This window comes from Athene noctua, chromosome 20, assembly GCF_965140245.1.
Source record: "Athene noctua chromosome 20, bAthNoc1.hap1.1, whole genome shotgun sequence".
Lineage (NCBI taxonomy): Eukaryota > Metazoa > Chordata > Aves > Strigiformes > Strigidae > Athene > Athene noctua.
The window spans coordinates 430,209-452,989 of NC_134056.1; the positions used below are offsets into that span (position 1 = coordinate 430,209).

The 22,781-nt window shown below is 49.1% G+C and overlaps 1 protein-coding gene across 2 annotated transcripts in view; it reads right to left on the reverse strand.

The window, feature by feature from the left end:
• Positions 1-1,791: 1,791 nt before the first annotated feature.
• The window catches only part of LMX1B (LIM homeobox transcription factor 1 beta), a 103,572-nt gene continuing 82,582 nt past the window's right edge, over positions 1,792-22,781 (reverse strand). Inside the window, exons 3-8 of one of the 2 annotated variants that reach the window (XM_074923822.1) lie at positions 15,265-15,497; positions 11,618-11,796; positions 10,564-10,641; positions 10,098-10,164; positions 9,171-9,311; positions 1,792-7,415 (exon numbers count right to left, since the gene is read on the reverse strand). In XM_074923822.1, coding sequence (XP_074779923.1) covers positions 7,258-7,415; positions 9,171-9,311; positions 10,098-10,164; positions 10,564-10,641; positions 11,618-11,796; positions 15,265-15,497 — 856 coding nt within the window. In that variant the 3' untranslated portion in view covers positions 1,792-7,257. Of the gene's footprint in view, positions 7,416-9,149; positions 9,312-10,097; positions 10,165-10,563; positions 10,642-11,617; positions 11,797-15,264; positions 15,498-22,781 lie in introns of both variants that reach the window. The other variant, XM_074923821.1, reaches the window with a different exon arrangement.

The window sequence follows — 22,781 nt, forward strand, 5'->3', positions numbered from 1 at the left end:
CCAGGGCCTCGCTGGGGCAGAGCAGACGCCTCGGGCCGGCGACGGGGCCGGCAGCCGTCGGTGCCCAGCAAGCACCCGCGCTGGCCTGCCTGCCCCCAGCACGTGCCCGCTGCCCGCAGGCCTCGCCCATGGGTCTGCGGCGCCTCCGTCGCTGGAACCAGCCTGGGCAGCACCGGGCAGCACCGCCTGGGGAGAGCACACAGAGACACCGTGAACCACCTCGGGGCTGCTGGGGCCGCGCGCCGCCGTCCGTCCTGCAGAGCCCCGGCCGCACAGAGCTGCTGACTGTGAGGGGACACTCGGGGACCCGCAGGGACATGGCCCTTGGGTGCTCGGGGACCCGCAGGGCCCTTGGACGGGGCTGTAAGGCTGGCTCGGTCCCTGGGTGCTGCCTGTGCGTACCAGCAACAACTGGCAGCAGAGGACTGTAGCCCAGGCACGGAGGATACTGGGGCTCTGTTCTCGCGCGCGAACCCGCCGTGCAGGGAGCGGCAGAGCCGTGGGCTCCTCTGCCAAGGCGGCTGTTTGAGTTGGCGCCGGGGGCCCGGGCACAGCCAGCCCGAGGAGCGGGCCCTGCGCGGGAGGGGCCCGGCTGCGAGATGGACGCTCAGGCCTCCTCATCCCCCCGCAGCTCAGTGCCTCTCTTCTTGTGCTGCTTCTCCAAGTCAGCAAAACTGCTGGCTTTTCGCCTAAGGATCAATGGCATTGGTTGAGATAATGAAATTATAACCACATGGCCACTTCTCTGTCACTTAAGCAGAGAAAAAGTGGTTAAAAACCTTGGCCCAGCCCATCTGGCTGCCTAGTTCTGGAGCTGGTTCACTTTCCACACCTGCATTTGCTTCCCTTTAAAGAACGTCTTTTACAGAAAATGTTCTTTTCTCACAGAGTCCAGCAAAAACTAGCAGGTTTTTGTCAGAAATTTACCTTTTGAGACATTTTATTTCTATTAAAAAAAAATAAAAATTTTCTCTGGAAAACTAAGCATACGCTTTCTGCAAGTGAAAAACAGCTTTTAGCTGGAAATCATAATTCTCATCTTAAAAAGCGTTTTAGTGGCAAACTTTCAAGGGAGGCTACTGACAGTGTCCAACTTGTCCTGCAGCGACGCGGTGGGACCGCGTGTCCCCGGTGAGGGTCCCCAGCCGGGGTGCTCAGGGCAGGGCCGCAGCGGGGGTGCTGAGTCAGCGCATGACCGCTGGGCCCCGGCGAACGGCAGCAACGCTGGAGGCTGCAGCCAAGAGCCCTTCACCTCCACAAACTTACCAGGCTCTTGGACATCTCAGAGCGTTGGGGGGAAATGGGCACCAGAGTCCCCCCTGAAGCAGTTCATGCACCAGCCGAAACCCTGCGCATGCTCCCGGCCTCGGCTCGGCCCTGGATGAAGCTGAGGGCCAGCGAGTTGTGCTCGTGGTGAGAGCCGTTTGCTGTAACGGGTGTTTCCTTGGCTGCTCCTCCAGCTGTGCCTGTGGCCAGGGGCCCAGAGTGGTGCCCCCAGGCTTGTCATGACCCCGGGTAGCCCAGAATGACACCGGGTTTATTGCAGGGGACGAGTCACATCCATGTGCTCCAGCATGAGCCCTCCTGGCACACACACATCTCGGTCCTGACAGAGCTCTGTCTGTCACTGGTCTAGTTGCACCATCTTTAATTTCTGCAGACTTTTCCTGTCCTAAATTACTCCATGCAAAAATGGCTGAGCGCCGTGACGGTGTGTAAAAGTCTGTCCCTCTCCCCACAGAGGCCGAAGGACAGAGTGGAAGGAGCCCCTGCTGCTGCCCGTGGAGAAGGGCACCCAGCGAGCAGCCTGGGCTCCCGTCCCAACCACCAAACCCGCGAACGCTGCGCTCAGCCGCCGCAGCGCCGGCTTCCCTGCCCGGGAGAGCAGCAGTGCCACCCCCCACACGGCACGCACCCTCCAGCCTGCAACAGCGAAGAAAGAACTGCACACTGAAGGAAAATCCTGCTTTGTTTACAGGTTGCTTTTATTTACAAATATACTGAAGTGTAATCTCTCTCTTTTTTTTGTTTTTCTCTTTTTGTTTAGAGTGTGTGTGTGTGTGTGTGCACGTGCACATGGGAAGGAGCATAATGTATGAGAAACTCATGTATCTTAGCTGCCAGGCAATGGTGGCAGGAAAAAAAAAAATGCAGTGAAATGAAATTTAAAAACACTAATAAATAATTTAACAATGACAAGTAATTAAATAAAAAAAAAAAATTCCGATCTACATACATTATGGTGGTTTGTTACCAAGACAGAGGGAAAGGAGCAGAGAATCTACGGTGAAAGGCAGCTGGTTAAGTATGAGAGAGCATAGTCATATTTTTTACAAGTTAAACAAATTGTAACAGACAGCTACAAAATACTACATTTCGATAACATAAATACAGAATATATAAATATACAAGTAATACAGCCATACACAGCTAAAAAATAGGGTGTTCACTTAAAAACAGAGTTCCCAATGCAAAGGATCTGGCAGTCCCTTCACAGTCACTGCTGGGCAGAAGCGGGGTGTGCAGAGCCGAGGGCACTTGCCAGTTTATTCAGACCGGCCTCAAGCGAGCAAGACCGTGCTTAAATGCCACCAAAGCCAAAGGACTTTGGGTACCTGCCAAGAGTGAACAAGTGCCCCAGCGCCTTGCAGGGGACCTGGAGCCCCGGCCCCACGCCCAGGGTGGGCTGGGAGGGGCCCTGGGCGGGCGCGAGGGAGCCTCTGCTGCTCAGGAACGGGCCGTGGCTTGGGCACGGGCTGCGTAAAGCACCATCCCGAGCCCTTGGGACTTTAGTATTGTGGCTCCAGCTCCCATGACTTTGTTGTGTGCCTCTCTGTCCTTTCACTGTCGTGACCAAGCTCCAGGCTTGCTGGAACCCTTCCCTTCCTCCTGGAGTCTGCCGTTAATTTCTAGTGACTTTGGGGGACAACCAGAATTATTATGACACGGCTCAAAGAGGTGCTCTCACCAACCCCAGCCTGCAGCATCCCAGAGCCAGGGTCCCTGGGGCACCGGAGCGGCGGCTTGGGATATACTTGTGATCCTTAAGGAAACTGAAAGGGAATCCTGAGCAGAGTAGGAAGAGGTAAGTGGGTTCACATCATCCCTGGAAGGTTCACCAGCACGAAGGACCTTCCCCATGCAATGAGGGCGCAGCGAGGCGGCCGAGTTGCTGCTGACAGTGGCAGTGGCCCCTCCAAAGGAGCTGGTGCTGCTCGCCCGGCCGGAGCAGGGTGGCTCTGAAAATTCCACTCAGCAGCCATCGTGAGAGTAACGTGAGTCACATCTCGGGCACGGTTAGCAGCAACTGAGCCAAGCGATCTGGATGTGTTTGGTGACAGAGTTTAAAGAAGAAAAGGAGATCAGCACACCTGGAATGGTCTTTCAATCTCAGTGATTGCAACCACCGCACTTTACTTACAGCAACAAAATTGCCTTCCATGTCCTGACTGTGAAACACGTTTACACCAGCCCCTGACTGCTTACGACAAGGGTCTGGTGCAGAGTGCGGTGGGAAACAGGGGGCTGAGGGCCGCAGCAAGTCGCAGGAATCGTCCCCCCGACAGTCACCCCGCAACGCAAACGCTGCCCCACCGGGGGCCCGGCAGCGGGGCCGGGGGTCCCTCGGGGCGCCGAGCAGCCTGGGACAGACCCGGCCACGGCTCAGCACACACCTCTGAGGAAGCCAGCACCTACCATATTCCTTCTGATCTCACAACCATCTTTTTTAAACATTATTGAGCAAACACTGAAGCCTAATCAATCATCTTTTACTTAATTGCATCTTGTCACCACTTCAGCTTAACGTGTACTCCTTGCTTAGCCAAAACATGATTGAAACACTGTGAAGAGCTCACTTGATGCATTTATATTAGAGAGGGGTTAATTTCCTGGGGAAAATGATCACTGTAAGGTGCATGTAATAAACTGCTGTCATGACCTCTAGCCTTCAAACTCCCATATGTGCAATCATTGTTTGTGGTTTCCGTGGAAGTGCCAGATGCTAAGAATTTTTGGCAAGAGTTTATCAATTTGACTCAGTGTAAGATATTACTGTGATATGGCCCATTAAACATTTTACTTTCACCTGATCGGTGACATTCCCTTGACAATAGAAGAGTAAAGCAGAAATCAAAAAGGTCAGAGGTTGCTATATAATCTTTTACTGCAGGTCCCAGGTTAAAACCACAATGATCACACTCCAGTAGGGTAATTCATTCCACAAAAAAAAAGTGACATTTATTTTGCTTTAATGAACTTTGGCCTTTGCCAGATATAACGGGTCCACTGGAAACCATTGGCTGTGCATTCCTTCCCTTGACCAGCAGCAACCCACCGTGGCTTGGGAAACATTCCGCATGCCAGAGGGCCTGTGTCACGCACGTGGCACCAGCGATGGCGGAACACGGCGGAACAAACAGCTAAGGCATCATCATACAACACACCAAGGGAAGAGGAGATGGTATGTACAAGCAATGAAAACAAAACAAAGGTGGCAAACAGTCATACGAAAAATCAGCAAAAGATTATGCTTACTTCAGCTACAAAATGGGATATCTGATTCTTTCCTTGGAAGTGATTTCCTTGGAAATGGATTGTTCTTTCAACATTCAGCCCAGAAGCAGAGGTAGAGTTGGGACAAGGCAGTTCTCCAAACTGTAGGTCACATTATAGTTCTCATGTAAGTCCCTGTAAACACTAAAAATGCTGTTTTATAAATGAGGGATGAAGCAAGGTTGTGCCTATGTGTAGAGTCTATAAACCCGGTACATTTGAGACGGTGAAAATGCTTTTCTGTGACTCTAAAGTAGCACAACAGAAGGGTGGGGAGGAAACCTTGATGGATCCATTGAGATCGGTAGGGAGAAATGTTTCTAATGTGCCATATGAGATCTGCTTGCCTTCTGCCCCGCAAGCAGTGAGGATCACCTGAGTTCTTTATAGACGTTTGCTATCGTGCAGAGAGAAAGGAAATTGTTATTTATTTTGATACACAAGGAAAGGGAAAAATAATTGAAGGGGATGGGTAAGAAAAGAAAATTCTTCCAATTTCAAAACATATCCAGAGGCTCACAACCTTCAACGGAAATCCCATCCCTGTCAGCGAGAGCCGGGTCACTAGCAAAAGCACACGGGTGCCACAGACCCACGTCCCAGGCACGGCCACTGCCGCAGAGGGGACGGGACCCGCAGGGAGGGCAGCGGCGCCCGGCACCCCCGTTGGTCCCTCGGCTCTGCCACCACCAGCAGCACCCAGGGGCTGCCTTGGGCCTGCGCTTCGCCCTCCTGCCCCGCACACGCAGGGTCCTCCCCTCTCCCCTTTCCTCGCCGCCAGTGAAGATGCACCCGCTCATCCTGCAGATCAGACTTTGCTCAAGGAACCTCCACCACGCTCGGTCCGCACTCCCAGGCTGGGGGAACGTGATCCCCTTTCTTCCCCTGGACCCACCGCTCCTGCCACCCGCCCCTTGGGGACACCGGGAGCACCCGCTGCTGGCGGAGGGTGGCAGCTGCCGGCGGGGCCCCCCCACCGCACCCCTCTGCCGCGGCGCTGGGGGCCCCGCTCTGGCCACCCCCCTGACAGGAGTCCCCGGTCCCGCAGAGGGTGCCGAGCCCCACGGGAGTCTTGGCAGCGCTGGCCTGGGACCATTCCTCAGCCTGGGGGAGTCGGATTAACCAATGCTTTGGACTTGTTTTCAGCTATTATGGTCAATATATTAAAGGTATTTATTTAAGAAAGTGCCTATCCTGCCAATCTTTCCCCATGAGCTCTATTTTGAACACACCCTATAATTACTGATATTACCCTGGCAAATTTTCCCCATGAAGTTTTCTCCACTAAGAGCCATGACCGTACTTGTCTGTCTCTCCACATTATAATTATCACCAGGCAATATTTATAACTATACTATTATTATTTATGATATTTTATGCCCTACGAAAACCTATACGACATATGCTCAAACTTCAGCATCTGAGACATTCAGACTTCAGCTGGGACGTTCCCTTCGGTTTGTCTACTTGCTCTTCTTACATTTGCACTAACAGGTTAGTTGGAGTATTTATCGCAAATACAGGAGTCCCGTCAGCGTGAAACCTGCGGGACGTGGGTTAGACTCCAGCTCAACATATCTAAACCTCCCATTGTGATCTCTCTCATACTTCTTTTCCCCCCCGTTGGTGCACATTTCAGGACTTCTGATGGTTCAGGCTAGAACTGTATATCATAGATTCTTGCTGAGGCGAGATAATTAACTAAAGGAGTGCTTAATTATTCCAGATGGACAATGGAGCATAGCACATTTATGCCTCATGCAAAACATAAACAGAACAGAATGAACAACACATGTTTGCCAATCATGGTCTAGACTTGAAATTTGGCACTGCAATACTTACAAACAAATGTAAATGTTTTATTCTCACACTTCAAAAAAAATAATTAAATAAAACTCTGTCTCGTAAGCACCTTTAGTTTTAATTATTTAAGATCAATACTAACCTAAATGCCTCTGTCCCTAACATGCATCTCCTCTCCAGGGTCACAGACCTTTCTTATTATGAAATCACTGGCTTTCTCCACAAATATTACTGCGAACCAGTTTCCTCAGTATCATATGCATAAGGGCTATAAACTAATGAGCAGATCTAGGTTATGTAGAAAAAGTGTAGAAAGGAAAATGTTGAACGTCACATTTACATTAACTTCTCACAGTTCAAATGGCAATTTATCCACAACATAGTATGAATCATGCAGTAAGAAAAGGGAGGAATCTCCAGTTTCTTTGATTTATTTGTCATATGGTCGACTGATGTCAGTATCAGTGGCTTTAAAAAAAAAAAAAAAAGTTTAAACATCCAAAAGAAAGGAAGAGAGAAAGGAGGAAAAGGTCTAGCTTTCCACAAAATCCATTTCCTTTACAACGATGAGCTCAAACCAAACCAAAGGCTGCTGACGAGCAGGGTCTTCTGTTCCTTCCGTGCTTGTCTCGTGGTCTGGTGCAAGCTGGGAATCAAGGGGACGGGACTGGTGGATGCGTTTTGTTTCTATATATATGTATGTATGTAGGTCGGTATTAATATATATACACATACATACACATATATGCACACAGATACAGTCTTCCTAAAAATACTCTTTGCAGTCCAGAGGCAGCAGGAGTCACTGTGAAGGAAGAGCTGGGCAACATATGGCTGTAGAGTCTGCACTGGAAAAAGTCACTGGCTAAATATACGCCGGCTGTTTGTTTTCTTTTATTTTCATGAGGCGAAATACGAGCTCTGCATAGAGTACAGCCTGTCAATGGGGTTTCCTACTCTAGCCTGCATGGAGTTAACTTCGGAAGAGGCAAGAAAACAGTCGCTCAAGCTAGTTAAAGAGGTATCACTGTCGATATCATGAAAAATGGAGTCGTTTCCTGCAAATGAAACGTACACGTTAAGCTGGATTCTGGGCGGCCAGAGGAGGACACAGTACACACGGATGCTCACGTGCTGCAGCAAAGGGAATGCTCCTGGGTTGCTCGTTACACGTTAAGGTAGTTTCGTTCTAAGGGTCTGACCTACAAAGAGGAAGGCTAGCAACCAACTGCCGAGTGCAGCTGGCAGCAGTGCCGCTCACACCGGCCAGGGTTTAATTTGTGCTTCGGTCAGCAGCACAAGAGAGTCCTGGCTGATGACAGGAGCAAACGGTGCCGGGGAGGAGCAGGTCCCAGCCCCCCGTGAGCTGGGATCCGGCACTCGCAGGGGCACCGGGGCCGCCGAGGAAGGTGGGACCAGACACCGAGTGCCCGCGACAGGGAAAGGCGGTCTGAAAGCCGTGACCAGTAACGGTCTTCACTTACACACAGGGTAAAAGACAGATCTACATACGTGATGGGACCCAGGAGGAGACCCAGCTTCCCCCGCCTTAAGTGAGCTACAGTTGGAAACATGCTTTCATTTCAGAAAATTCACCTTTTGGGGCTGGTTTGGAACAGCACCTTTTATTTCCCTTGGCAACTAAGATTTCAGCTTACTTTGACTCCAGAAACCAGAAAAAGCTCTATCTTAGGTCCTGTGAGCACTAAGAAAGTGTTAGTCCGGCTCTTTTTCCTCACGCACTCATTTGAAAGGGCTTTGTGCCATCTCCTGCACCCGTTTTGGAGCACAGAACCTGCCTCTGAAGGAGTTTTGCTTAGAAAGCCAAGCAAATTGTTAGTAACAAAATCACAAGCCATCTAATGCTCACCGGCACTTCAGACGCCCTCAGATCCTTACGGGATTTACCAAATTGCCTGGTGTGCACCGTGAGCTTGTCTCAGTGGGAAAAGCAATAACCAGACCCAAAGCAGATTTCTCGCTGGCCTGCGCCGCCGTGCGGATGGAGGTGATGTGCACGAGGAGCTCTACGGTGAAGTGTGCCTGGTCAGCAGAAACGGGTCTGACATGACAGGCCCTTGTGGGCTACAGCAAGGCCAATACTCACAGTCTGAGAAATCCTCTTAAATTTTATTTAAATGCCACACCGCAATTATCCAGAATCAATTATTAAGCATTTAATGCTTGTGATGCGTTTGGTGTACCTATTGACCTGATGGTGTGTGGTCAGGAAATGGTGAAAGCAAACCATCATCCTGATTTTGGGCAGAGAATAAAATTATGCAGGAGAAATGTCGTGTGGTGACACATCTCTTAATAGCTCAAGAACTGTTCTTTAACAAATCCATGCATCCAATCTGAGGGATCTTACAGGAGTGCTCATTCATTTTGGAATGAATAGATTACTTCTCTTTACTGAAGGCACTTTTCCCCCAAATCTTCTAAGACAAAGGAAGAACTTGTGAGGGAGCTAGAATTTGGTACTGTTTATTTTTCAGTGTCTTGGATAGTGGTTTAAAAAAGAGGAGCTGGAGAGGTGATATTGCTTGGTTTATCATTTATCAGAGTTATACTGTGAAAGAGTTCTGAAGGGTGTCCAGAGCCTGGGGTGGGCTCTCTTCTACCCCCTTATGTGTACAAGAAAACATACACACAAAACTGACCGGTACAAGTTCCCTGGTACAAATCCCAGAAAAAATATTATAAAAACAAGTAAGTCTACTGAACCTGGGGTGTGTGAACAGCGTGAGAACCCTGCTGTTCCTGATGCGGCAGAATGACGCGTGCCTTACCATAAGGGTTCATGTGGTCGCCTGGCATTTGTGGAGGGGTAAGACCCTGCTGAAATGGGTCTGTGCCATAACTGCTTTGATCCATTGCTACAATCTGCTGCTGCGGTGGTGCCAGTGGTGTGTAAGACGTCATCATCCCTTCCATTCGGTTGGACATCACTTCTGCAAAGCAAACAGGAGGGCACAGTCACTGTGGAGGAGCAGAGAGGAGAAGAGAGCAGCACCGGTGGCGATCCCGAGCCCTGGCGCAGAGCGAGTGCCGTATCGGGGTGCCCTGTCACTCAGGGAGCCTTCCACGCTTTGCCTAAGTTGAAAGACTTGTAATTTCTGACTATACCACCTCTGCAGCTCCCGGGTGCTGGGCTGTATCGTCCCACAGTCTGTCCTGTGTGAGACGTGGCCCTACTACCCTCGCACTTCTGCTGGTACCAGCCTTTCTGGCTCTGCGTAAAGAGGAGGATTTGCGGCCGCAAGGCCTTGGGAGCTGGAGAACCCCAGGAGCACCCGGGGAGCAGCAGGGCCAGCCCTGGTGCCCCTGTGCAGCTCCAGCCCCAGGGCCCGGGAGCAGCGGGTGCTCGTGCCTCGGTGGTGGCAGCGACTCCAGTGCCCTGGCACGGAGCCCGCGGGCGCCCGGCTGAGCACGGCTCCTCTCTTCAGGGACAAACCACGGGAGGATCTCCCCAGGGGGAGCCTCCCGGAGATTCCCTCCAGGGAAAGCGCCTCTGCATGGCACATTTCTTCTAGAAAGAAGGTGACAGCTTCTGTGTGGGTCTGGCCCAGGGTCAGTTCTGGGGTGCCCCGGGGGGTCGCTCCCACACAGCACCTCTGTTTCCCCTGACGGCGCGCGCGCTCCCTGATGCCCGCACGTCAGCCATCGGGGGGAACGGCACTGCAAGAAACCTCGCAGATTCTTTTCCCCTTGCTTTGCCTTCATCATAAATCCCCTACCTTGCCCTAGTCGCTGCGAGTTTTGCTGCTCCTGCTGCTGCTGATGCCTTCGTGCTAGTTTTTTCATCTGAATAAAAGAGGAAGAACAGAACAATCTCATGGCGCCGAACGTGACGATTTTGTTTCCTTAGAAAACTCTCTGCCAACATTGAATCAATTAATACAGACCATTTATATCGATGCACACACCACTGTGGGTTCAGTTTCATTTCTAAGCTTAAACATTTCAGTTTTCAGTTCATATCTGCATGCAAAATTTACTCCTAAGCTCACGTTGCTTTGAGCACACAAATGTCACGTCTGTTTGGACATTGCCTTTCTTGTAGGGATGGAGACAGCAGCGCATGCAAAATATGCACAGTTCAGGCCCTGGGATCCCTGTGGTATATGCTGCATTTAGGGGAGGGGACATCTGTGTTGGAAGACAATTTGCATTTTTCTTCTGAGATCCTGAAGAATAACTTACCTTTGCTCTTTGGTTTTGAAACCAGACCTGGACAACTCGCACACTCAGTCCCGTTTCAGCTGCTAGCGTTTCTCTGACCTACAGGAGGAAATGTTGAATGATGTCATTTTTTATCTTTAAAAAAAACCCCTAATCAGTTATGTTAGGAGGAATAGGCCTGTTCTTACAATAAAAATTGCACGTACAGAATTACTTTAAAAATTCCTCATATTTTTGCATTGTATATTCAAGTTCTGTCCTTCATGTCACGACCGGTTTCATAAATACAAATAGTCTGAGCTGTGTAAAATGGCACTAAGTTGTTTCATGATTTTTATTTTACCAATAAAACAGTTCTGTGCAAAATGATACAAAATTGTCTGTAAACAATTTTCACATTGTTGAGGTACTATTTCATACTTTAAAATGGCAAAAAGGCATATTGCACTGTCCCTAAAGATAGACTTTGTACGTCAGCAGGACAATGTCATTTTTTGCAAAGTGACAGCTTCCAGGATGCAACTCCATTCCTTCCCAATCAGACTTAGAAGGAAGCAGTTACCTGGGCTGCTTTTCGCGAAGATTTGGCTTTCACCAGTGAAGGAGTACATCATACCTTTCCCTAGCTGCTACAAAACCGACAGCAGGGTTAAGCTTCACAAAAAAGCAAGACTGGAAGGACAAGTAGTGGGACCAAAGCTGAGCACCCGCCTCACCGGATGGTGACTCCCTCTGCAGTGGGAAGAAGAAGGGCAAAAGCCACTTGTTCACCTGGGCCCTGATAGTCAAGGCCTATTTTGTGTTTTATAAGAACCAAACAGCGTTGTTCAGCAGGAGTCACGGAGCTGCTCTGCACGCTGGGGGTGAACATCCAGACAGAACACGAGCTGGTCGGTCCTAAGCTGCCGGCGGCGCCTGGGTGAGCGCTGCCGTGCCCGGCCCGGCCGCTGCCTTCACCCCCAGGCACCTGCTGCGTCCCGGCCAGGGGCGGAGGCTCCCTGGAGCTGTGGCCTGAGCCTGCCTCCCCCGTGGCCTGGTGTCAGAGCTGACTTCATGTCCCTGGCGAAGCACCTACCTTCCTACAGGGCTTGGAGGACACTTCAAAGGACGCTTTGAACGCTCGTCTCTGCTGCGTAGTAAGGATTGTCCTCGGTCGTTTAGGTCTTCTTGGGTCCTTCCCATCATCGCTTCCTTTTCCTTGGGTTACTTGTCCTTTGGTGGGCTTAACATCTCCATCTTCATCATCACTTTTAACTGGTGAAAAATAAACAGGATATAAAATATTACTTGCTCCACCAAGATCACAGGGTGTTTGAGAACTGCTCTTCAGCTGCCAAACGAGTCAACAGGTTCAACTCTCATCCCGTGTTTACTGCAATACCTAAAGCGGGCAGGAAGACACTATGTCGGATTTGTGTGCACGCCCTGAATCAAACGCCACAACGGCATAAAAATGTGTTTAATCCTTCAGTGAGGCCACAGGACTGATCAGGGGATGGAAATTCAGAACATGCTTCAGTATTTCCAGGAATCGGGCACAGAGAGACTTTGTGCCCTTGCGGCACCACATGGCCCCTCTGTGCTCACCGGCTGCAGCCGGACGGACAGACTCCCACCACTCCCTCCGCAGCAGAGCCCCTTGTGCCCCCGAGGCACCAGCTGCAGGCAGGTGCCGCTGCCCGCGCCGCTATGGCAGCAAAACAGTGCAAACGCAAAAATGCCTCCAAGTCTGTTCAGCTGAATACAGTGCAGATTCCAGTCACTGCTCTGAATATTCTGAAGCTCTAGAGACAGTATTAAATATAATCTGTGCCATCTCATTTCTGTATCCCACAGAAAACATCGATATTTTCTCTGTGTATCACCAAATGTCTATGTGCACACACAAATTTCTCTTTCTTGGTAAGCACATACGAGTATAAACGTGCCTGTGCAGACCGGCTAGATTGTTTGTATTTCTATAGTTAAATTCTGAATATTCGCACAATCTGGTGATATTCCCTGTTAGTGTATTCTACTGGGAAGTCTCAGTGGCAAAGGTTGGAGAGTAAGTACAATTTTTGTTGTGAAAGACAACTTTTCAACTCAGCATATTTTATTTCATCAGACTACGGAATTTTTTTTTTCCAGAAAACATTAATACACTATTATAGGGACTTCAAGATGAAGAAACACACTGCAATTTTTATATGCTCAAAGATTACGTTTGGGGAATTAACAAATTAGACTTTAATTCATTTTAGGGCCTGATTATTATGCACCTAGCAATCTAATCACCTTTTACTTTAATAAGCATCTTTTGCCTAATGATTAAAGAGAAGTTCACTCATTTTAATAACCATGACATTATTAACTTTCCAGCATGCCATTTCTAAGGAAAGGTTTGTGAAGATTAATATTGCTCATTGGAGAGTTACTTTTGTGTCCAGTGGATAAATATTTGATTGGAGAAGGACACACTCTCAGCCAGGGATACGTGAAATCATTTGCTCTCATGCAGGCACCTGGGAGATGGGCATTTTCCATGTGTTAGACAACGGGAGACAAAACATCCCATTTCATTTGTCAACTCGTTTTTCAGGTTTGGGTTTGGCTAACAGAGAATAATGAGGAAAAAAAAGCATCTCCAGGAGTAAGAAACTTGTGCCAAGGGGAAAAGAAATGGAAGAAGCCATGGTTGGTTTGTGCCATGGCGGTAGCTTAGTGCTGGTCCCAGAACAGAAAATCTGGGGGGTCTCTGGCGCTGAGGGGAGCCCACCCGCGGCAGAGTGGGTCTCAGAGGCACCCGCTGGCCAGCGGGGAGGGAGGAGCCCAGCGCCCAGCGCCCAGCACCGGGGCGGCCCGCAGCCCCTTCGCACGGGGGCTTTACCGGGGCGCAGGCGGGCAGGCGGGTGGCGGGACGCCGAGGCTGCCGATGAGGATGACACACTGAAGGGCAAGCAGGAAGCTCGCGTGCCTCGGGCTAACCCACAGAGCCCAAACCCTGCGACAAGGAGATTTACAGCGCCGGGCACTCCAGGTCCTGCACGTGCAGCCTGGCAGTAACCGACACTGCTCCAGGAAAGGGCCCAGTCCCACACGTCGGCCGCATCAGCAGTGACCTCTGCCTGCAGCACTCCCGACAGGAAAATATAAACTTCAGCAATGTGCAGAACATGGCGCTCAGATTAGAGATTAAGGCTAATTACTGCTCTGGAATAATGCATTTTCCCCTAAACCAGAGGCAAACATTCATGTCATTTGTACGCTTAATGGAACGGTAGTTGTTGACTTTCTTAGACATTTTCTTGGGAAACAATCGCGCACTTATGATGTCTGGCAGCAATTGATGCACACACTGTCTCTCGCCCTGGGATCAGCCAGGGCACGCTGGCAGCGGGAGGTTTCCAGCCTCTTTGAGGCTGGGGAAGGGGCATCTCGCCTCTCCTGGAACTGCTTGTGAGTCTGAACACCAGTTCTCACTGGAACCACCAGGAGACCCCCTGGGCTCCTGCGCGTGTGTGAACTCTTTGTGCTGCGCAGGACTGTGTTCCCGGCCTGGGCAGACCGCAAGCGGGTTTTGCTCACTCTCTTTTAAACCCTTCCCTAGGAAATGGGTGGAGGAAAGGAAGCATCTCTCTCCACCACTGTGAAGAACTCGGGGAAGACACCCATCAGCTGCTATCAGGTGCGAGGGCTCCCCTGTCTTACTTAGGAGGAGGCAAAACCTCGGCGTGCAACGGGCCTTAACTCCTGGGCCGAGCAGTGCAGAGTCTGGCAGTCGCAGTGTTCAAAGCCATGTGCCTCTGCAGAGGGGGGTCACGCTGCCTGTTGTCCCTTGGTCCTGAACAGTCTGCAGTCGTCAGGAGCAGCGCAGGGCCTCCGGGGCACTCCTGGAGATCCGTACCAGGCAAACCCTGAGCGCCTCACTCCTCTACTACACGGAGCATCGAAACCAGAGTGCAGGTACCCGGGGTCCCCAGGCCGGTGCCTCCTGGGCTGACAGCAGAGCCGGCTGGGGACAGCGGTGACCAGGAACCAGAGCCGGGAGAGCCCGGCTGCGGGGGGGCCGGGATGGCAGCCCGGAGAGCCAAGCACTGCAGCTGGCTTGAACGCATCCAGAGACAGACTCCACTAAACTCCCCATTCGAGTTATTGCTTCTTATTTTAATTTTTGTGTGAGCCCCCTGCCTGCCCTGACGGGAGCGGAGAGGCCGGCAGGACAAACGGACGCTGACCTGGCTTCCCGTCAGAGCCTCCTCAGTTCTTCTGTGTTGTACTCGCAGTTTTTCTTAAAGTTACTTCTTGTGATTGGCAGAGAGAATACTCTTAAAAACCATATTACTGCTCTGCCCGTTTTCCTAGTGCGGTGCTGAAAGTGCACGTGCAGAAGATCCCCTGAAAAACATGTGAAGTGGGTGAATGAACGCCTGTGGAAAACAGCACAGGCTGAACGAGGCCTCAGGTGGCTGAGGTCAGTCTGATTCACATTTTGCCATCTTGCAGAAAAATACTTTGATGAAAACAAAAGAGATTTTGTCCTTTACTAAGCAGCAGGTTAAGGAAGGGAGTCAAGCCAGGGAGAACTGACTGCAAGTAGGGATATTTTAGCTGTGCCTGCTATTTTGCATGGGCGGCATGTGCACCTAGGTAAAGTGGATGTGAAAATGGACTTGCTTTTCTGTAAGAAACCTCACAAACACTTGTGGCTTTTCCAGTCAGAGCAGGTGTGGGAAAGCTCACCTGAGTCTGAGTCGTCTGGGCTGACCGAGCTCAACAAGTCTTTCTCTTTTTCATAGTCACTTTTGCAGAGCAACTGCCCTTCCTTAAGAACAAATTCATCCCCTTTCCTCAGCTGTCGCTCGCAAACGCAGCAGCAGAAGCAGCTTAAGTGGTAAACACACTCCAGGGCTCTCATCACGAATTCTGTTGGGGCGATCTTTTCCATGCAGCCACTGCACTTAGCAGCAAAGAGCCTGTAAGAAAGAGAGGCAGTAATGTCAAAGGGAATGTCAGCTCGTACCCTGCACGAATTTAAATACAGCAAATTCCTTAACTACAGATCAGCTTGGCTCATGCTTTTGCACACTACCAGGCTTGCATCCTCAGTCTTGGAAACATCACAGGCATGCAATTTATTCAAATGTCAATCCCTTTGGTCTAGAGATTCCCAAATCACCTTTGCTGGATAAAAAAATACTAAGATTTGTCCTTATCTCACTGTTTTGTTCCTCTTGAAAATGAGAAACAAAAAGGAGCTCTCAGAGTTTGGATAACTTGTTCAAAACCAAATTTATTTTAATTCACCTTTCAGAGGAAGGGCCAGTTCATGCTTTGTTTTATACAGGCTCTCTGGTTTCAGCACTTAAACCCTATTCTGAATAGATTTCATGACTTTCCATTTTTGGTATTGTCTGTCTCTGAGGAGGCTGACACATGAACACAGAAACGAGCACGAAACTTGGTGCTATCGCGGAGAAGACGACGCGCACACACGCAATCGCACACATGCAATCGATAAAGAGAGGAGTGAAATAACACGGCTTTTCTTTGGCTGTTGAGTTATTCCAGAACAACCTGTCTCTGAAGGGAGTACTGTGCATTTTAAATGGTGTGAAACATCCTTTGGCAGAGATAGGAAGTGATACAATCTGCTAAATTACCACTATAATCACAGGCTCTAGAATATACACTGTATTCCAGACTAGTTCTTATTAAACCTTTATAACCCCCCTCTTTCATCCATCATTAATTTTCTAAGATAAAGTTAGAATGATTTAGATTAATTTTATTTTGCTTTTCTAATGGCAACTGGGAATCTCTCTAAGTGAGCTTTTAGGAAGAGGCTGCTTCAAATAAAGATGAATGGCTAAGTTACGTCCCTGTATCACACAGTGGGCTCGGTGATTTGAAATTCAGTGTCTTTTCTGGCAATACATCACAGTGCAAGGTGCATTAGCATTTACATTTCGGCAATGACATTAACACAACTGCACCCATGCGTTCACAGGAAAACAAAGGAGATTCCACCTTTTAGGATGGGGTATGCAGATTATTTTATTTTTTTTTTATCCTCAGAATTATCACCTTTTTTTTATAAAAGGCGATGATCTTCAATTTTAGAAGGCACAGGCTGTGGCAGTTACAGATTCCCCCAAAGCCTCCATTTTGTCTGAGCTGAGTACAGCAAAATGGCAGTCACCACCTCCTCGGCAGAACGATGGAGCCACAGGACGGGGAGGAGGGAAAAGAAAATGTAAATACATTTGCATACAGCAACCAAAGAAAGGCTGAGCGCCCAAGAACCTGTGGGTTTTCCTCATCTTATCTTCTGATCTAATAGGAGAGATCTACAGTAGTAACCTCGCTGGCTCGGTGGCACCTTTGCACGGCCACAGCCACAAGGTAACAGCCACGCCAGGTGGACTCGGTGGCTCTTTTTTGGGCACATAATGAATTAAATCTCCTGAAGGGGAACTGATGCCACGCAGGACCCACGGGCACCGCTAGTAAAGAGTCTTACTCTGTACAGGCTGTTGGGTTTGTCCGCGGGGGTTTTCTTACAGCTAGCAAATTCCTAAGCAGGAAATATTTTTATCTATGCACCATAACATATCCGAAAGGATTAAAACACAAAGGGGGAAAAAAAAAAAAAAGAGCAAACAGATTTTAAGCACTTTAAAAAGTTGTTTCTATTTAACTGCTTAAACCTATTTGCCTCAGTTTAATTAAGCTTGTCTCTTTTGTCTGACGGCTGCCGTTAGGATGGAGCACGCCCAAGGACTCCGACGATCAGCGGCTCTGGTGTGAAGCCGCCGGCTCCCTGGGCGGCACCAGCCCATCGGCACCAGGGGGACGGACGGACGGACGGACGGACGGGAGGGAAGGACGGACGGGACAGGACGGACGGGAGGGGAGGGCCGGGCCGGGCCCCACGCGTGGCTCCCGCTCCGCGGGCCGCCGCGGGAACAGCCCGGCCGGGAGGAGCCGCGGACTGCGGCAGGCGCCAGGCTCCGGCTGCGCTTCGGCCCGGGCTGCCGGTGCGAGGGATCGCAGAGACGGTCCGGGGGGGAGCACGGCCCTGCCGCTCCCGGCCCCGCCACCGCCCGCGGGCCCCGGCGACGCGGCCGCGGTCACGGCGCTCCGGGCCGGTGCGGGCCGGGGCCCACGGGCCGCGCGGCGCCGCCGGCTGCACCGAGACGCCGAACCCGCGCGCAGCCCCGCGCAGGCTCCCGCCGCCCCGGCCCGCGGGAGAGGCCGGGGCCGTGTCCCCGCGGGCGGCCGCCGCTGGTTTCCCCCCGGCGGCGGGGCCCAGCGAGCACGGGCGGGCTCCGGGCAGCACCGCCGCCACGTCCCCGGGACCGGGCCGGGAAGAACCGGCCCCGCTCGGGCTCTGCGCCGGGGGCGGCGCTCTACCCGGGGAGCACCTTCGTGCCACCCGCGCCACCCTTTGGGGACTTTCTCTTCTTCCTCAAGAGAAAAGATGTCTGACATACAAACAGAAAATGCTTCGTGCTGTTCGCTGGCAGTTGCCTGTTGCCAGAAAGGAGGCGCTTCCGCAGCAACGTTTCCAAAGGCAGCCTTTCAGTTATAATGAATTACACTGTCATCGGTGTAGTATTAACTCATTCAAATTAACATTAAATTGGCTTGACAATACTGCACAGACTTCACATTTTTAATTTGCCTCTTGTCAACACAGGAAAATTCCGTACTCTGTACGCTAGTACCCCCGGCATTGTAACATGCGCTCACAGAAACACACACGTAATGCACCGTGTTGGATTTAATTCTGAGATTATAAAATCTTCATTAAATCTATCTTATAGAGTGTTTATAGGTATTTTTTCAGCTTCCAGAGAGTAACCCAAGGTTATACACTTTTTTTTTTTTTTTTTTTTGCACAAGGCAATCTCACAACAGGAAACTAATCTTGACAAATGACCAGACTTTGATATCTGTGATCTAAACCACTGCTCATTAGACTGTTCATTTTATAAACGAATGGTAATAAACCTGTTGAGAAGTGTAGGATAGCAGGAATACTTTACAGATCACCCCTTTACAGGTTCCAATCAAAGCCATAAATTTGAAGGGGAGCATGCAGATATTCTGTGCTGAGACAAAGACTCTGTCCCACACCAACCACATTTCAAGAAATACTCCTTTTGCTTTCTATAAATTTTACAAATAATTTGCATAACTCTGACTTTCTACCCCCATGGCTGATTATCTCCAGCTCTCTTAAGTTAATGTCAAACCTCAAAATCCTTGGACTTGTTAAAGTATGTGGAGAGTGGAAATCAAATGCCTTTATTAGAAGCCCCAGGAAATCTCCGACTCCTAAGCACAACGAAAACATTCCAAAGAAAATTGTTCAAAGAGGACAAAGGAGAAAAGCAGAACAAGAAAACCTTGTTTTGAATCAACGATAGCAAGAGTTTTATAAATAAATTCTGTTGCCTGGACAATTTTGAAAGACAACTCAATAGGTTTAGGAGTTTTTAAGTGTGTTTGCCTCTATGCCTGAAACACTTGGGGGATTCAGCTGAGCTAAAGCTTGGAACAATGGCCTGTCTGTCCATCTGAGTATTTGTAATAATCGCTGCGAAGCAACTTTACAGTACTAGACAGTCAAAAAATCTTCACCAGCTAAAACTGGGTGAACCTAACAAATTAATTTTGCATATATATTAGGGGCAATGAAAACACTAGGACATGTGGTCCTGTCTTTAAACAGTAGATGAAAATGTTCCCCAGCGGAAGAGGCCATAAAGATTTTATTTGTTAGGATATCCCTGTGAAGTCGGGCTGCATCAGTAATCCTTAGAAACAACCACAGTTACATGATCCATTGTGCCTTCCTGCATGGGCACAACCATCTGGTGTTTAATACGTACTACTGATTTATTATCTCGCGCGTAGTTATCTTGCAGCAAGTTTGACCCTGTATGCTCCTGAGGATCACGGTTCTGCTGTTTACCCTTCTGATGTCCTGACAACCCACCCTTTACCTTCCTATTGCTCACCCAGGTCCTTCATTTCCTCCTGTCTGTGGGCAAATAGATTTTAATTGTTTTATTATAACTAATTTAATCTGTGCTGAGAGATCTCCATGTGCAGTGCAAAATTTGCTGTTCACATTAAGTGTGGTTCAAGAGGTTTGTTACACAGGACAGAGGTATAAAAATAGACTAATTCAGTCAGGTTGTTTATTTACTGGACCTCTGCCGTGGAGCAGTAAATAGGAAGTTATTAAGCCCTATTTGATATATGCAAGAGGACAGATGCTGCTGTCTACCTATCACAGACATTAAATCGTTTTCCTTTCTGCGTTATTCTGACATTACGTGTTGCAAGAAACCACAGCAGATACCTGGCTTTTCTTTATTTAATAAACATGCAAAGAGGGTGGTCACAAGCTTTTGGAAATATTGCAGGTATAGTCTCTAGCTCTGATGCTTTTCCTTCTGGTAACAGCCTGTATGTGACATCCCCGTCGTGCCTACACAGCCAGCTGGGAGTTCGCTTGGCACTCGTATAGTATGAAATATGTTAGAGCTGAAGAAAAATATATTATGCTTTTCACACAACTGAGTTTTATTAAGAGAAGAAATTAAATTACTAATGAATGACATCTGTTACTTGTTCTCTGGGAGAAATTTTGATACTTCCGTCTTCTTTAGATGACATAGAATGGGGAAAACTTATGCATGGGGGCTTTTTCCAGCATAGGACTTGAACATTTTTGTAGAGTCTTACAGCTCATGGGTGCTTATAAAAAAGAAAAAACTGTTGCTTGGTTACACTGAATTCTGAACATTCAAAACATCTCAAATGCACTAAAGCAAAACAGAATTATTATAATTTTATGATCTGAAAAAAAAAAAGAAACCCTAAAAAAGAAACAATCCATTTTAAATATTTTCCCTGCAGAAAAAAATTACATAGTTTATTAAAGCCAATTTTATAGCTGAAACTTCAGTAAAAGAAAGCTAATTCCGTTTCACCGAGTAGTAATAAGACACGCACACAAATTAAAGGTTTCTAGAAAAAAAAACTATTTAGAGAGAAACTAAAACAAAGAAACCTCTTTCTTCTTCAGGAAGAACCGAAGAAAATATTTGTTAACCCTCTATCCACAGGTGCTGTAGTGAGAACACCAACTACTGGTGAGAGCTCGTGTTTAAAACTGCGCTTCAACAACGTCCATTTGCATTTGGAGATTAAAACGCAGCACAGCTCGGTACCGAGTTACTTTTTCCTCCCATGAACATTCTACTTGTATTTTCATAAGAATGAAAATTGCACTGCCACACAAAGCCTAATGGAGAGAATGATGATAGGGACCACGTGTTATCCCACGCCAAGCTCTGGAGCTGGGGGGATTTAACCATGGACCCTGCCAGAGCCCCGTAACCGCCCCCTCCACCAACAGACCCAGGCAGCACCGCAGGGTGGCCCCGCACGGACCAGGGCTTGTGCCACCACCATCTCCACAAAAAAAATAGCCTTCCTTTGATTTCCTTCCCACCGGAATAAGGGGGAAAAGTCTCCTTCACCTCAACAGGGGCAGGATTTGGCTCATTTTGAGGCTCTGCCTTCCCACCAGGGGCAGGGAGGGCGACTCTGCCCACACCTCTGTGCCACGTGGTGGTCCCACACCGCTGGCCTCTGCCACACAGAAACGACAACTGCCAGAAAGTCCCCAGCCCAGTGTTAATTTTCTCTCTTCACATATTTTCAAGACAGAAAAGTCACCTGTGACAGCGAGCTGAAACCCCTCCTGAGCTGAGCCCAGGCCCCGCAGGATCCCCGCAGCCGCTCCGCCAGCCAGGGCCGGCCCGAGGGACAGCCGCTGCCCGTCCCCTCCCAGCACCCCAGGAGAGGTGCCGCCTGCCGCCCGCTACGGGGGCACTGGGCAGGGGAACGGGCTGGGACAGCCGCTCAGCAGGGGCTGCTCGTCACCTCCCCGAGCCGGCCTCAGGCCACCTGGCACAGAGTCCCCGGCCGCCCCTACCGTCCCTCCTGCAGCTGAGGCACCTCAACCCCCCCGGGCAGGCTCAGCACCCGCTGCCGGCCAAGCCCTGCCCGCTGGAACCGGGAGAAACGGGAGAGACCCAACAAACGGGCTCGCTGAAACGCACAAAGAGGCAGAATTCGAAGGTGCCATCCTAATGCAACTTGCTCAAGTGGGGCCAGAATGACCTCAAAAGTTACATCTTCCTTAACTATAAAGTAAAACATAAAATGTAAAAGTGCAGAGGAGTTTCTCGCTCCAAGCAGAATGTGACAGAATGGATTCTTCTCTTTGCTTAATTTTCATCCCCTAATTGACCACTTTGTTCAACTGTCTTCCATCACTGCCATGCAGTTCTATTTTATAGCATTTTTCCTTACAACACTTTGATGGAAAAATTTATGAAGAATCGAATTATTGCTGTTAGAAGGGAATTAAAACAATTTTTCATTTACAAAGTCACTGATATTGCTCTACTGTGCTCCACCTTTGGGAATCCAATTGCTCTTCTCAGCTACTCCCATTCCTCTTTATAGCACAGCAATTGCACTGTACAGATTATGGCTGCAATTTTCTCCTAATCTGTTCTGTAGAATAGAAACTGTTATAAAAGTTAAGGGCGCCAATTGAATTGGTAAAGCCAGGGCTGCAATTAAGAAGCCTAATGGATTAACAAAATATGATGATTTTGTTAGAATTATATTTTTAGGCAGTGCAAACATTTGGGAAATAATGTTATTTTTGTCTATGAGTTTAAAAAAAGGCTAAATGGGCTTCTGCTCGTGTGCTTTTTGTATTGCTTCAGATGATACCGAAGTGCTATAAAAGCAGAGTATGTGTTGGGGAGTTCGTACTTCTGCTGCAACTCTGCTGAGCTAGGGCATTACTGGAAACCAACCTTTTTTTTTTTTTTTTTTCCCCTTTGGATTTTTATACACATTAAACTAAACCCACCTTTATTTCCTCCCTGTACAAGCCCCCGCTCACTGGTGGGGGAAGCGGCTCGTCCTCTGCGGGAGCGGGGCCTCGTCTCAGCGCCCAGCTCGGCCTGTCTCCGGCAGCCTGACCAGAGCCTCATCCTTCTTGTTCACTAAGTGGCACGCTGGATTTACAGTTGCCTTTGAATTTACATCACCAACAACACAGGGAAATTCTTCTAATATAATTTTTATATGAAAATTCACCCTAAAGGCCCTATAAGCAGGGAAATTGTAATGTTGGTGATTCACTGCCCTGGCCT